General features: G+C 40.4%; 1 protein-coding gene across 4 annotated transcripts in view; it reads right to left on the reverse strand.

The window, feature by feature from the left end:
- Positions 1–254: 254 nt before the first annotated feature.
- Positions 255–15,371, reverse strand: part of RMDN3 (regulator of microtubule dynamics 3) — a 42,805-nt gene continuing 27,688 nt past the window's right edge. Inside the window, exons 7-13 of one of the 4 annotated variants that reach the window (XR_007508482.1) lie at positions 14,335–14,410; positions 13,453–13,530; positions 11,113–11,211; positions 9,138–9,191; positions 6,668–6,760; positions 4,544–4,765; positions 255–4,116 (exon numbers count right to left, since the gene is read on the reverse strand). Coding sequence is in view for 2 of the 4 variants with exons in the window: in XM_049819965.1 (XP_049675922.1) it covers positions 4,712–4,765; positions 6,668–6,760; positions 9,138–9,191; positions 11,113–11,211; positions 13,453–13,530; positions 14,335–14,410 (454 nt within the window). In the remaining 2 variants the exon portion in view is untranslated. Of the gene's footprint in view, positions 4,766–6,667; positions 6,761–9,137; positions 9,192–11,112; positions 11,212–13,452; positions 13,531–14,334; positions 14,411–15,371 lie in introns of all 4 variants that reach the window. The other 3 variants (XR_007508481.1, XM_049819966.1, XM_049819965.1) reach the window with 3 other exon arrangements.

The raw sequence follows: 15,371 nt of genomic DNA on the forward strand, positions 1-15,371 counted from the left end.
TATTCCTTTGTACGACTACTGCATTAGAACTCCCGAACTGAGCGGATTTTGAGGAGCACTGAAGCACAGTCGGTGTTATCACTCATTCTCTCTGCAAAGTAATTCAAAGTAAAATGAGCTAAAAATCAGGTGGTCTAACCCACTCAGAGCCACTAAACACAGCCTGCAAGGCCCTTGTTTATGGTTTTTGTCCCAGGGAAGATAAAGATGGTCTTCAGGATTGTGAAGGTTGGACACAGAATACTCACACCGGGTCACAACCGATTATCCGCCTTTATTTAAAAACAACTTCACTTGGAGTACATCATGTGCCACAAAGTGTGGCTGGATTACTTTGGTGCATTTTAAAAATGTAAGCAGTAGTCCTTATATTGACATACAAAATCTGCTACAGGTGTAACCCACATCATTAGGTATACAAACAGTGATCTATGAACAATAACGTTGTACATTACTTTCCCATAATTTCCTGCTGCATTTGGCACAGCCACCACGCGTACCAGTACAACAATGTTACGCAGAAGACCTCCACCCGGCTGTCGGGTTTCTTCACCTATGCATGTATTGGCATAAAAAGCAAGAGAGTAACACAGGTAACTTTAAGCAGGATCCTCTTCTCCTTATTTATAAATACTTTATTTCAAACAGAACAGCACAGTGAGGATAAATTAGCTAAATAGCTTCAGTTATTCTTTAGTATCATAATTTAACCACAGGTAGGTATGTTTTAAAATTAAGACAACAGGAGCTCCAAGAAATTATTCTCTCTCACCCTGGGATAAGTCCAGGAAAACTTATCTGGATGGGAGCAGGATAGAGTGTCTCTCTACTAAAATCGTACCAGGCAAATTAATTTCTTCTGGTCCTGGAATGTATACAGTGCAGGCGTCTTCAAGGAATTCACATTGTACTCTGGGAATAGTCTGCAAAGCATGTGCAAATTTTAAAAAGTCTCGATTTCCATGTTGTCTGAAAGCTACTGAAGCACATCCTCCCCTCGCAAACGGGAGGAACGGCTTCCCCTCCCCAGCGTGCAGCATAGCAAGAGCCTAACAGGAGGCTGAAGAAAAAAAAACAACCCCAAGCGCTGTTGATTGGGAAGTGTTTTAGTTACACAGCCTTGCCTTATCTCCACATCAACCTGCAAGCTATGCTATTAGAATTAAATTATGTTAATTAGTCACATTCTTCTTATTCACAGGAAGCCAGGAAAAGGGAAAACCAAAACGAAAAAGGTTCTTTTGATCGTTATGTCATAACTTCCTGGAGATCAGACTGAAAACGGCAAAATACAGCTTTTATCTGTACTTGAAAGGATCTGCGAGTTCTGTCATAGCCTTTCATCGTCGTCTTAGAGACGCATTAATTAGGTTCCAGCAGATACAGCAGACGAGAAAAAATAACACGCTAGACACCAACCTCCGCCCCAGCTCTCCCGGCAGGAGCTGTGCCGCCGGAGGAAATCCTTCCTGTATGAAAACCAGAATAACAGACCTCTCGACTTCAGATCCCCCAAGAAAGGGACAAGACCACACACACAAAGGATACGGGGGAGCAAAACGCCAGACCCTGCTCTTTTAAGCCAAAACTGATTTAAAAAAAAACAAAACACAAACCAAAACATAAAAAGTGAAGCAGGCAGTCAAACGCACAGAAAGCTTAAAGCATTCACCGAAGGCCTGAAATAGAATAAATGATAGCTGAAAGGTTGCATCCATGTGAAATCATCCGAGAATGAATGCCAAGTGAGAAGAATTATCATAACTTAATTACCACCTTTTCCTCCAGGAAAGCAGGTTATTTTTACTCAAAGACAGCAGAGGTTCTGGTCACAGCCCAGTACGGCCCACACGACTGCACCAAATGCCTTCTCCCCCCCCCCCCAAAGAAAACAACTTCAGTTTCTATTGGTAAGAAAACCAAGATTTTTGGTATCAGTTTCCGAACAGGCGATTTGGCCTGTAACCCAAAGCTGTGTTTTTACAACACTCTTTCACGAGGACTTTTAACAGCAGCTGCTTGTCCAGAGAGGTGCTGCCAACCAATACAGCCCCCCTTGCCAATTAACAAATTAACAAAATGCTTTCCTCATGCATCCCCCTCCTAACAAACATAAATGGGATGAAACACTCAGACCTAACCCAGCACAGAATCCCAAGCAGCAGAAGAAAGGAACAGCAAATTGGCCTTTTTTTCCCCTCAAGCCTACAGCCCCTTGTTGTTTTGAAACACACACCCCCCAAAAATCAAAGGAGAATTTAAATCTGTGGAAACACAGAGTGGAAGTTATCTCCAGAAAATACATAATCCAAAGGCTCCTCTGAACAGTTTTAACAAGTTAAACAACAGGTGAAGGCTTGAATAAGTCTGCAAGTAAGCAAAGCTACGGACTCTTCGTAGTGTAAATATTTCCTTTTCGCACTCTTCCTATTCGATACGCTGAAACCATTTACTTTTGGAAGGCAGCAACGTTTGAGCAACGCACAGAACAGCAAACATTACTGATTAATATCACTCTGGGATTTGCTGGCAAGAAAAGGCAATGCAAGTACAGCTAACTATATGACTGTTTTGAGAGCTATTACCATTTCTCTCCAGAAAAAAAACCCCTGCAAATCCTCCATGAAGGAATCAAGTTGCTGATCATCACCTCTCGGATATCACTGTTGAGGATTTCCCAGCTTGGCTTAAGCAACCAAAAAGAAAACAGCTGAAAAACTTGTGCAATTATTTAAAGATTCGATGTTTAGAAGAAGAAAATGGTCATCCACTGGGAAATATTCAAAACAAGACAGATTCACACTAAGTAAAAGAGGCAGCTTCATCATTCCACTGAAGAACTGCAAGAAAAGCATACAATAAGTATAAAAATGTCCCACAATTACAGATCAAGTGTCCTCTCATTGCAAGGGGAGCTCTGCGCAAAAACACAGGGAACAACTGTACCCTGTCAGGATGCAGTTCTTCATTTGTAAGTATCAATTGTTAGTGTTTTAAGCAAATAAACTTGCTTGGATCTCATGAGACGAGTTCAGCACCAAAATTTTAGAAAGTTTAATGGGGGGGGGGGGGGGGTGCTAAAAAGTGCCAAATCTATAAAATGGGACGTTTTTAAGCTCGAGTTTGCTACGCATTTCCCCTTCAGTGTTATTTTCACAAAGTAAAAACCCCATCAGTTTAACACACATGTGCAAGGGACTAAAAAGGTGATTAAGAAATGTTTTACTCTTGCACTTTTTTACTTTACACTTCATAAACACTATACAATGTGGCAAGACATAACAAACATTAAAAAATAAGCGTCCAGTTAGCTGCCAGTTGAAATTTGAAGGGATATCAAGAAAGTCTTGCTAAATATTTGGGGAAATTTTTGAATGTAGCTTTTGCTTCACCATTTGCGTCCGTGTACGGCACAGTTTACTTTTCCTGTTTGGTACCCAGCAGCTGTCAGAGGAAACGTCAGTTGTCAGCTTCACCTTCTCAGTGTCACCTCATGAGTCAAGAACTGGTAGAAGAACATCACCGGGAAACATCGCCATTGCCACAGAATATTCCTGTTCCTGTAACCAGTGTTTCACTGATAAATAACTACTTTTCAGACTAAGTTATTACATCTAAACCATAGCAGCGTAGTTTAGAAGGACGTAAGAAGTTTTCAATCTCGCGTGAGTGAAGGAGGAAGTCTTAAAATCTTATTACTCGCTTCTCTGACAAAAGCAGTGCACGTCTTAAGAATAAAGTTTGTATTGTGAAGGAAATCTGTTGGTCCCCTGGTAATAACCCACCATAGTGAGCGGTGCTGGTTTGCCCCCAGTGGAAAACCAGTAAGGTAGTTTAGGCATAGTTGGGAAGGACCAACAAGAGTATCTTTTGGCCACCACCATCCATTTTTTCACAGCAAGAAAGAAAGGGCTGACAACTCGCTCATTTTAAGTCATTGTTGTCATCTTTTTTTTGTAATTACCTTTTCTTAGGTCACAGTGTCAGTGCCCATTTGAATCACCAGGCTGAGGGCAGGGAGAACATCCCGCTGCCTCCAGTGCGTCACGCTGGTACAAATCAGCGGCACACTGACCGCCGAGCACAGTGGCTTGAAATTTTACCTCACCTAAACATCTATGAAAGACATGCAATCAGTTATTATTTCAACTGATTCAATTAATACTTATTTATGAGGAAAAGAGAAAACGGTTAATTGGAAAAAAATTTTGGCTGAAGACTTCCTCAGGAATCAGTTGAGAGCGCTCACCAGCAAGCAGGCCTGAAGTTCAGGTTGTTAGATAGGTAGAGTCTGTGACATAAAATAGGTATGTATACATATAAATCTGTATATATTTGTGTCCATATTTTTATATCACAAAGTATGTATCTCACATATATCTATGATATATACATAATCACAAATATTTTTATATCACAAATTCTACCTACACACCCCCGCCCCGTTTTTAGGAATTTTACGTTTTTTAGGAATTTTAAAATCAAACAGATGCAGTGCTGTAAGAAGGAAAATAATACAAAATTTTATCCGATTAAATCCCACCAAGCATTTTTTCCTGGACATGCTGATGAGACTGCTGCATGTTTTTTCCTGTAAACTCTTGTGGCTTATCCATGAAGTGCAATCAATCAAAGTGGTCAGGATCATGAAATCCCTTTAACTGGAATTTTACTGTCTGTGCAGTATCAAGTGGAATAAGCCTTTACATATTTATTCTTCCCAGACTGACCGCATCTCTTCAAGTTCTCTCTCGCTTTCTGCATCCTGGAAATGCAGTAAGAGAACAGATAAATATACAGCCTAATTGAAACAATTAAAAAAGAAAATTTCCCTTTTCTTCTCCAACCCCATACCAGGTTTTAAGTATACACCCAGCCTTGCATTTTTCCTCCTAATGCTTTTCTGTTCCTCCCCTGTACCTCCTTCTCGACGCTATTGTCTTTGAAGTCTATTTAAGTTTTCTAAGTATCAAAGAGAGTTTCTCTTATGTTTTCTTTTGAGAGATGAGAACTGACAACCAAACCAGCAGAATTCAAAACTCTGCTCCCTCATTGACTTTCATCGTCTGGATAAATGCCTTTGTTTTTCCTTCTCAACATGATGGAAGTTATTTGATTGATGATGAGAACTAATATTTGCAAAGACTTAACAAAGCCACTTAAGCATTGGCTTCCTTCCTCATCTCCCACTTTTAATTTCAGAGCGGGAGAGAGAATTAACTGTTCATGACTTTTCTGCCTGTAGTGCTCTCCTCATCTTTCCTGAAAATCTCAATGCTTCTCTGATTAAACTCTTATGCCTCCAACACATATATTTCTTGTTCTTTCAGAAAAAATCATCTTCTACTTATCAGACATACCATTCTAACTCTGTCTAGAGAGATTTCCAACCAGCATACAGTGAGGAAGCTCCTCATCAGGCACAGTTAGGATATTTCCTTCTGCAAGAAGGGAATAAATCCTGCTCCATGCCCTGGTTTCCCCAGATTTGGAAGCAGCCGGTGGCCAAGTGATTTATGCAATACTGGACGGTGCCCTGCAGGTGGTAGCACAGGCAAGCCAGCTCCTTGCCAGATGGTTTGCCCAGATCTCTTGCATACCTGTGGTCTGAATCTCAGCAGAATACTTTTGCTACAGCAACTTAAAAACTAACGATGGCCTTAAAAACGGAGTGGCATGAAAATGCTGCTTATTTCTATGATTCTGCCTTCCATCCAGAATGTTTATTCCATCAGACTAAGGCTGAAACTGTAGAGCTAGAGGCCCTTGCTTACATTGCTTCACTTGCATTTTTCACGATGATGCAAATAACATCAGATTAATATTAAAAGCTGATGTGTTTTTATTCTGTTTCTAACTAGCAGTAATTTGAGGGCGCCATCTATACAGTTTCTGCTTAACAGTAAAAGTGCAAAGGAAAGGAAAGTGCAAAAGAGCTCCCAGCTGGGGAACACTGCCAGATGGTAGTTTCTAAAATGCAGTACAGTCTGCTCTCCAAAACCCTGTAAAAGTAATAAAAGAGCTGAAATATCCTAGATATTAAAAAAAATAAAAATAAATGCTGGGCAACACACACAAACTTCTAATGGCTCAGCACAATCAGCTCCAGCCTGGGGGGAGCTTAGGAGCTAACTCGACACAAGAGTCGAATGTTGGCTGCTCCTCCAAAGCTACACAGGTAATTAGCAGAGGTAATACAGTGCTCCAGCCCTAGGACAACCGCTCAGCTCAGGTGGCCCCATCTGAATTGTGCTGGCCACACATGATAGTGCCCAGATGAATAAACCTTCCCCAGAAATGGTCTACTGGGAAGGGTACTGCAGTTACTCAGCGGTTCTGCAGAAATTCCAGTTTATGAGCGGCAGTGCTGAATACGTGCTGTGCATTCAAATGTGTCTGTAACCTAACCCTGCAAGTAACACAGTATTTGCATGGTGGTGTGCTGGACTTCTAAGCCTGTATCAGACATACTCTCGACTTTTTAATATTTTTCATTATTTTGCTGAATTGCTTCAGGCATTCGGATAACAGGTCCCAAGAGGAGAAAAGAGTTCACACTAAGGAACAAAAGACTTTAAAACCTGGGCTTACAAGCTGGAACATCTTTTAGAAAACAATTTTATCTCTGTAGCCATTTTATCTCTGCTCATCACCAATGTGTGCTTACTGAGACTGCTACCTCTTTTGTATTAGCTGGCAGCTCTGAAGCAAGATTCATCCAGAGAACAGCTGCAGAGTTGTTCCCCAGGTCCCTGTAACACTGTGAAGAAAAAATGACAATATGAGAAGAGTTAAACAGGAAAAAATAGGCAGCAAATGTAACTGAGCAATTGTGAACCCTGGCAACTGATAAAAAGAGCTATTTCTACCTCTTAACCATTTGCACTGCGTACTTTCAGGCTTCTGACACTTCCTGCAGTATCCTTCATTCACAAAGCATTATAATCACCATCAGATTATGGAATACTAGGTTTCCTTTTTTTTCGTTTTTTTGTTGGGTTTTTTTGTTTGTTTTGGGCAAGGAGATTGGTTTTTCAGTTGGAAATTTTAAGGTGTCCCTGTGGTTCTCACCATTTTTGAAACTATTTTTATTTCCACTTAGCCACTATTCCTCACACCACTTTCATCATAAAACCTCTATACCGAGAGCACATCATCTTATGAAGCTTACATTCCCTAGGCTGTTAAAAATTAGGTTCAACTGCAAGCACTGTAACATCCAATATTTACAGGTCTCTCAGGTTTCACAGTAGGTGTGAAATATGCTGCATCATGAACTCTTCTCCAATAGCAGAGAAACAGTCATCCCTCTGTGTAACAGGAAGATTTTCAGTGCCTAGAGAGCCACAGAGGCACTTGGGGACTATGAAATAAGCATGGTAAAAGGAAGTGGCTGCTTAAAAAAAAAAACAACACTTCAGCAATGCAGTTAATCATTGTTGTAATTGCCATAAAAAGCCAACATTCAGTTAGGATAAGGATGACAGTTAAAACTCCTGCAGAGCTATTACTTCAGACTCTGAAATGTCACTGCACAGTATGTGCATGTGTGTATTCTGGTGGTTTTCCTGTGTCATCGGATAGTTCTGAAAGAGAACTATCTGTTCTGCTGTGAGCACTGTAAAATTTCTGCATCTGGTGAATCCAAAACAGATGGAGTCATGGACATCCTTGAAGCCTTCAAAAACCCTGTGTCCCTGCATATCAGTCAAAAATGTCAGAAGATGACTATAAAACACAATTCTTTTTTTCTTTGAAGCTTGACCCATCAGAGTCCTATCTCCTTCAAAATAATTAGATAATAATTGCACTTTTTAAATTTTGTGATTAAGTATGTGATCCAAAGTAACAGAGCCTGGGATAAGGAAAAAAAACCCAAACAAAATCAAACAGATGCAACTAGTCCTATTAACCTCTATGGTAATTTGTGTTTGCAGAGTATTTCTGAAGCTCAGTCACATCTGCCAGACATGGGGTGAACTATTAGACCAATAAAAAACTATCAGATTACACACAACGAACCCCAAATTTTTATATCAAATCTGAAAATCTGTTCAGGTTAAGACTTGCAAGGATTTGCTGCTGCAACTTCACTGGAAATAAGTTCCAAGTCTTCCATTCTTCACTCTATACAAGACATTTAGGGGTGATTTTGAATTTTCATGAATGCTGGCTATATTTACAAGCAGAGAAAGAAGCAATTAAGAGCACATTCATCATGGTACATAAGCAGCCAGAAACAAAAGGCTGATTTACAAATACATAGCTAATTTAACCTGATAGGCTCATAACTAAATAGACACAGTGAGTTGCAATGTATCAAAGACAAAGTCCAGCTGGTGTGAAGGCTACTCCTCCTCTGCTATCACCTTCATTTTTCTTCAACAAGATGGTTATTGTGAAATAAATTCTGCACATAGGTTCCAGTAATAATGTACTCCAGACCAAGCAGATCCTATGACTTGCACACTACTCTGGTAAAATTCACAGTCTTTGGGACACTGGGAATTCAGGAATTTCACAGAGAATGACTATAGCTTCTCTTTGCTACACCCACTCTGGCTAATATTTCTAAAGCTATTTGGGCTTTAAATATTTCTAGGCTCCAACTGGAGGTTGTAGGAATTAAGCAGCAATTTTAACACTTAAGAGTTCAAAACCAATTATTCCCTCAAAGCAAACAAAGATCTTCGGAGCTCCAGCTCCATGCACTCACGGTGTATTTAATCATCACTCAAGACTCCCATCTGTATTGGTAAAATAGAGACATACTTTATCCTTTACTTTTCTCCATGATTCTCTTTCTGTACACACCACAGAAATCCATGGTGGTGGTGGGATTAAACCTCCAACCTGTGGTTTACAAGTACCGCTTTATATAGAATTTGATCTGTTAAAAAACAAGGAGGATGCTCCACTGGATGACTCAAAGGCAAAATCCTCCCTGAATTTTAATGCCTCTGTGCTAGATAATTTGGCCTTTTTTAGAACTATGATCATCTTATAAAATCTTGCTTCTGCATGGAGTAATTTACACATGCTTAGCACTTTACAGACAAAGACAATTTTTTAATACAAATATTTCTTATTCTAGAAGCATATGACTGAATGAAAGAAAGCAACAAGTGACTAGTTACCTTGGCAATGTATACTCTTCCTGCTTTGGAAAATCCTGGGCTCAGTTCCTCAACCTACAAAGAACAGAGGGGAGGGTGGGACAGGCTGAGAAAAGCAGATATTAGGATATGCAAAGGACACAGTTAATGCTTACATCAGGCTTACTGCATCTCTTAAAAAGAAAAGAAAAAAAAAAGATGACTAAGCCCTACTTTTGTAAATACATAGATCAGTGTCAGAATTTCTCATAGGCTTGCCTGGCTGGGTTAGGAAAGTCCTCAGGTTCTCATAAAGTGCCTGTGACTCAATGAACAACATTCATACTCTCACCTAATGTCAGTGTCATTGAAGAACAGCGAGGTGAAGTTGAGCACTCAGAAGCAAAGGGAAACTCAGAACCAGCTTGACGACCTCCTCCTGAACATCTGCGTGCACTATTTTTAACCTCCTTACCCATTCAATCTCATCCACTGGGGCTTCTCCTGAATATGCTGGTGCCAAACCTCAGGAATATTCCCCCAATTTTTTATCTTCTCCTTCCCGGCTACTAATTCCCAGTTTCCTAGTTACTCACATCCCTCTGCCTTCTTCCATTCATCTCAGTTATAGTCATCACTCTCCAACTAACTTTGTTCCAGTATTTTCCTATGACAAACCCTTGGATTGACCCATATCCCAGTTGCATTCAAACTCCCCAACGTGCTCCACCAAGATGCCTGAGCCCAGACCTCAGAAAAAGCACTGAGAGCACAACACAGACAATGTTCCTCCTCTTAATTCTGTTGTCTGGCCTTAGACCTAGTTCAGCTTGTGACTAACCCAGAGCTGCAATTTGCCATAAGGTTTCCATTCCCCTGAAGCATGCCAACTGTGGCTGAGAGCTGAAATGGACTCTGCTGAGCACTTGGGAAGTGCACTTGTTCAGGGGATAATTAGCTTCCAGAGGAACATTTTTGTGTCCTTTTAAAATTCTCTCTGTATTCGACCAAAGTTAAACCTCAGAAAAATGCAAGTTCCTGTTTCAAACCAATAAAAGCAATAAGCTATTTTTCTCTCTAATGAAAAGAAACAAAACACTTTGCCTCAAACTTATGTCTGAAATGATTTAACCACTTTGGTTGAAAAGTGCATTGCATAGGGCAGGTACCTATCACAAACTTCTCTCTCAACCAACTACATTTTGGCAAAATTATAAGAAATGGAAGTATGCATGCTATTCCCTGGCACTTTGCAGAACTGGTGGCCCAATCTATGAAGTGGTAGGGCAATTTGTTTCTGTAACACTTCATCAGATGTACTTAAGAGTAGTTCTCACAGGCACAGCCAAAGACAGTCTGTTTAACTCATTCATCTTGCGCAGACTCTTGCAAGAAGAGCTAGCTGCTCAAACATGCAACTCAAGCCATGTCTTAAATCAACAATGGGAGGACAAAAAAAAAAAAGCCATTCAGAGGGTATGATTCTTACAACATAGGAAGTACTTGTAAGAATTTCTTTCTAGAAATACATAAGCAATGTGCCCCTGAAACCTTAAAGTAGTTGCCTTCAAAAGTCTGAAATGGAGAAGTTTGACCTAATAAAATATTCTGAAAGTAAAATGACAGAATGTATCTACACAAGCATTCCCAGGGATGTGCTCAAACAGATCTCAGAGACCCTGAAAGAGTACAGACCATATGTATTTAGTACCAAGTAATGAATCACTCCACTATGCAGCTTTTAAAAGGAAAACCAAAACCCTTAAAAACAATTCTGAACACTTTGGGTCTAGTTCTGATGTCTTCAAAATCACGTTCTTCTGCCTGGCTGTTTTGTAACAGAGGCTCCAAAATTTTTGCTTTCACCACCTTTTTTTTCCACAGGTTCTAGTCAATGGAGCTGTATTATGGAGCGCTTGGGGAGTGATGACTTTAAGCAGAACACAAGTACTTCAATTCCACAATTGTGATTGTATTTGTCAGGTTAGCGATTCCCTTGCTTATCAGATTTCGTTACCCGTAAGAAGTTTTGCAGTGCGTCCTGTACAGTGGCTGTAGGAGGGGCTTCAAACAAAGCAGAAGCAGTCTTTTTTTCCAGCCATCCCAGGTGGGAAACCTGCAGAGACAGGAAGATGAAACTGTCAAACCCACTAGAGACACAGCATATGTAAAAGTATACAGACAAGGAATTATCCACTTTCTTGTAGCTGGCTTGTGCACCTGGGACAAAGCCAAAGATCTTGGTAGTGTCAGCAGATTCTGGAGGAGTATCCACGTCTGGCCACAGAATTAAACATGATTTGGTTTTCCTTGTCCCAGGTCAGCTTTTGTACTTCCATACATCAGCTGCCACATGCATAATGCTCAAAGTAAGATTTGTCTCTACAACTGAATATTACAGTGCGTGTGGTCTGAAATCCCAAACCGTTGTATTGCAACCACACCAGTTCCTGGCAGTTCCCACCTATGCATCAGGGCAAATGCACATATGGAGCCTTCCTGGCTTAAATCTTTCCTCACCATACAAAGATCCCTCGAAAGAGGTAGGCTAAAGCCTTCCCACCAACAGATAGTCACACTTTGAGAAACAGGTAGCTATTATAATTATTTCATGAAATCTTATTCTCCCAGCTCCTCTCTCATAAGAAAGGCCCTGAAATTTCAATGCGGGAAAGGATTCATAGGACCGTAACTTCTGATAATATCTTCTTTGTTTAATACCGTTTAATTCTGATAATGCAGAATAGCAGAAGCACTAACGTATTTCTACATACATCTGTTTTTGTTTCATAGCTTCAGCAGCATTAAGAGCAGTAAGGCTGAGTAGAAAGTCCACGACAGAATAAAGAGCTAGGAGCTCCCACTAGTTTAGCTCACTGTTTCTCTGTAATTACCAGTGTCAATTATCTCAGCTACAATCTCTGCAATGTGACTTCAATTTTGACAGCAGCAAAGCACTTTCAAATTGTATAAACTGAAAAGTAGATAGTTACTGCAAACTCTTATTTCTTTTTATAGGCACTAAATCTGATGTATGGTATTTGACTCCAAGCTTTTCCCTGTCAAGAAATATAAAGCAGCCGGCACATTGCTTCTAATACCTCCAATACTTTGTGTAGCAAGGGCAGAGGAAACACATGCAAAAGATTATACAGATATACTGTGTGCAGAAGCTCTTGCCAGCCCTGAAATGCCCTTGATCGCATCCATATGTGCTTAAAGAATCGAAGGTAGTTTGTTTTTACTGAGTAGAGCATGGGAAACAGCAAGCTAGTTTGCAGCTAGTGCTTTTCCTACTCCATTCTTTGCCATTTCACCTCCCATGCCGCCTGCAGTGACTAAAAAACTAAGTCCGGAGCCCCAAACCCTCCAGACCTCCAACTCTGAGCAGTTCAGAAATAACACTTTTAGCAAACAGCTTCCCTCTGGGAAAGAGGCAAAAACCAGGGGAAAAATGAAGAGCAGAATAGTGGCAATAAATGAAACAGCAAAGACCCCAACAGCCTTTACTCTATTGCACAGAGGTTCACCAAGTACTTTTAAAGCCTTTTGTTGATCTGGGGACAAAAGTATTACAATAGCAAGAGCAAATAACACTGACAATACAAAACTGCACTCTTAATGATTTTAAAAACTTCAGTGTGTCTTCAATACCACTAACCTTTCTCTATCTTCTCCTGGCCTTGGACTGTTAGCACAGAGCAACACGCTGAAAATGGGCTCAGCCAGCACTTGTCCTGATCACCACCTCCGTGTTTCTGTAGTCCCTCTCTTGCTATGAACTTACATAAACTTTTATTAAAAACCTGTACCATTTCAAATCTAGTGCTTCGAGTGGTAACACCAGTATGAAGGTACACATTTCAGGTTTCACAGGAAGAAGACAAGAGGGAGATGGACTGCCTAAGACTTCTCAATTACAGTTAAGAAAACAACTTAGATGGAAAGCTGAGAGATTCTGAATGACACTGTGTCCTGGCAAACAATAGTTGCAATAGTGCTTTTATAAAAGCATTGAGGTGCTACATGTACAAGAACATGAGCTTTTACATCACGAGAGGTTTCTGAATGCAATGCATTTACAGTATTGATCAGCGAAGTGTTTTTTCCTGGCACTGTTTCAGAATTGAAATGAAGAGTTTCTAGATCCCCTGCAAGTGCAACTTTTAAACTACTTCTTCAGGCAACTAGGACATTTTCATACCTGTCCTTTCTGATACAGTATCTGAGTTCAGCAACTAAAGAGTGTCCTCAGTCCTTATGGCTGGTGGTTTGAATCCACCTATCTTTCATTCAAACAAGGAATTAAAATCCAAGGAGGAAGAAAACAGCAATTAGTAGCAATAGACTATTTTACCTGGTAACACCACCTGCCCAAAAGATAGTAAGACTGTGGATCCTCTGGTTTCAGTTCAATTGCTTTATCAATGTGTTCCTACGGAAAATCAGGACCAACACACATCACATTTTTGTTATAAGCAAATACAATATCCACAAAAGCAGATGAACAAATATGGAAAGAGGAAAGGAAGAAGTCCACAATTTAAGTGAAAGTGATCAATAAAATTACAGCTACAAAGAGATGTCAAACTTTCTTAAAATGGTTTCAGTGAACACAGAAAAACAGCATTTTATCAGCCTCAGAGACAAGAATCACTACACACAAAAAAATGAAGCTGCCCTTCAGTTTATTCTACCACCTTTTTAGAGCTTTGACATAACCAACTTACTGGTGATGTCAATAGCTGACGAGGTAATAATTATATGTGGCCTGTTCTGTAGTAACTGTTCCAGGTGCATCCTCTTACCGTGTCACTGTGGATAAAAGGCAAATAATGGACTCTGAGGCAGACTAAGTCCTTTTTGAAAAATAACTGCTTTGCTTTTAGGGAGGGTGCAAGCATGCTCACAGGCAGTTACTGAAGAAGAGTTGGTGCTGTATCCTATTACCACATGGTAGTTTCAAGTTCTTAGTCTCATCATATACATAAATTTTATCTGCAAGACTTTTCTTCATCTTCTTTTTTCTGAGATTATAGTGTGCAAAAGTGCAGAGCCATACCAGTCACCCTCATCACATGTCGCTGGAATCACCATCCTCAGCCCAAACCACCCACTCATAGCGTCTCTTTGAGACCTATCCCTTCCCTAATAAGAGCTGGAGCCAATTTTCCTAACTTACTACTATGGAAATAAGTAGAAATACTTAGACAAAAACCAGCATGTCTACTCTACTCACCTTAAAAACATATCCAGTTTGAATGCGCTTCTGAATACTCTCATGTTCCGATAACTGCCCGCAAAGAATAGCATACCTACACAGAGGAGACATTTGCATGAAATAAAACCTTTTAAAATACATATTCATATTCTGCTGATATCTTCAGAAGGAAAATATATAGGCACATTAAAGCTTCACAACTTACTGGCGAAAACAAGGAATACTCTATACCTTTTACAGGGAAGAGACATACACAGTAAAAATTTAGGTATTAGCTTGAAGGATGCTGGCAAGTCAACAGGAGTGGATTGATGTGACACGAAAGTTCATTGCACTGATGGCTGGAAAGCCTTCCTTCTACATAAAGACTTCTACACCCTAAATTTCTTCACTCGGCAGCAAAACTGCATCAAAACGCAGAGCAATGAGGAGTAAACGCTACTGCAACAAGAGCCAGAACTACAAAAAGCTCTAGTTAACTAAGGCGCGCAGCAATCTTCCATACACAACACAACCTATAGCACAGCAGTTGTCTACTTCAAGGGAAAACACTGAAAACCTACCTATATCCTGTAGCCCGACACAGCCACCAAACTTGGGAAACAAAATAACATGTTTTCAGTGGTGCCAGGGCAAAGCCATTTAGTTTTGTCTAGTAAGAGATGGCAAATTTTGACCCTGAGAAGCACAGTACCTAGCAAAATTAGTTATTTCATGGGCTGTGAAAGTTAAGGACGGTTCGTTACCCATGGATCTGCACCTTCCCATCTCACCTCCCCGCACCACAGTGGTTCAAACCCCCTCCCTCCCTGCATTGCTTCCCAAGAAACAACAAATTGTAGAGGTGTGCAAGGGCACTGCTGTTCAACAGAGCAGGGGAACTGAAGTTTCAGCTGGGCCGATTCAGTCTTTGACCTCTGCCATCCCACTTAGGGGAGAGTTGTGGGAATGGAAGAGGCTTCCCCCCTCTTCTCTGAGTTTGGTTCAAAAAAAATAAAGCTGAAAAGAAGAAAGATGCAAGTAAGCTTCCCTTGAGATTTCTTTTACTACATCCA

The sequence above is a fragment of the Accipiter gentilis genome, chromosome 17 (assembly GCF_929443795.1).
Source record: "Accipiter gentilis chromosome 17, bAccGen1.1, whole genome shotgun sequence".
NCBI lineage: Eukaryota > Metazoa > Chordata > Aves > Accipitriformes > Accipitridae > Astur > Astur gentilis.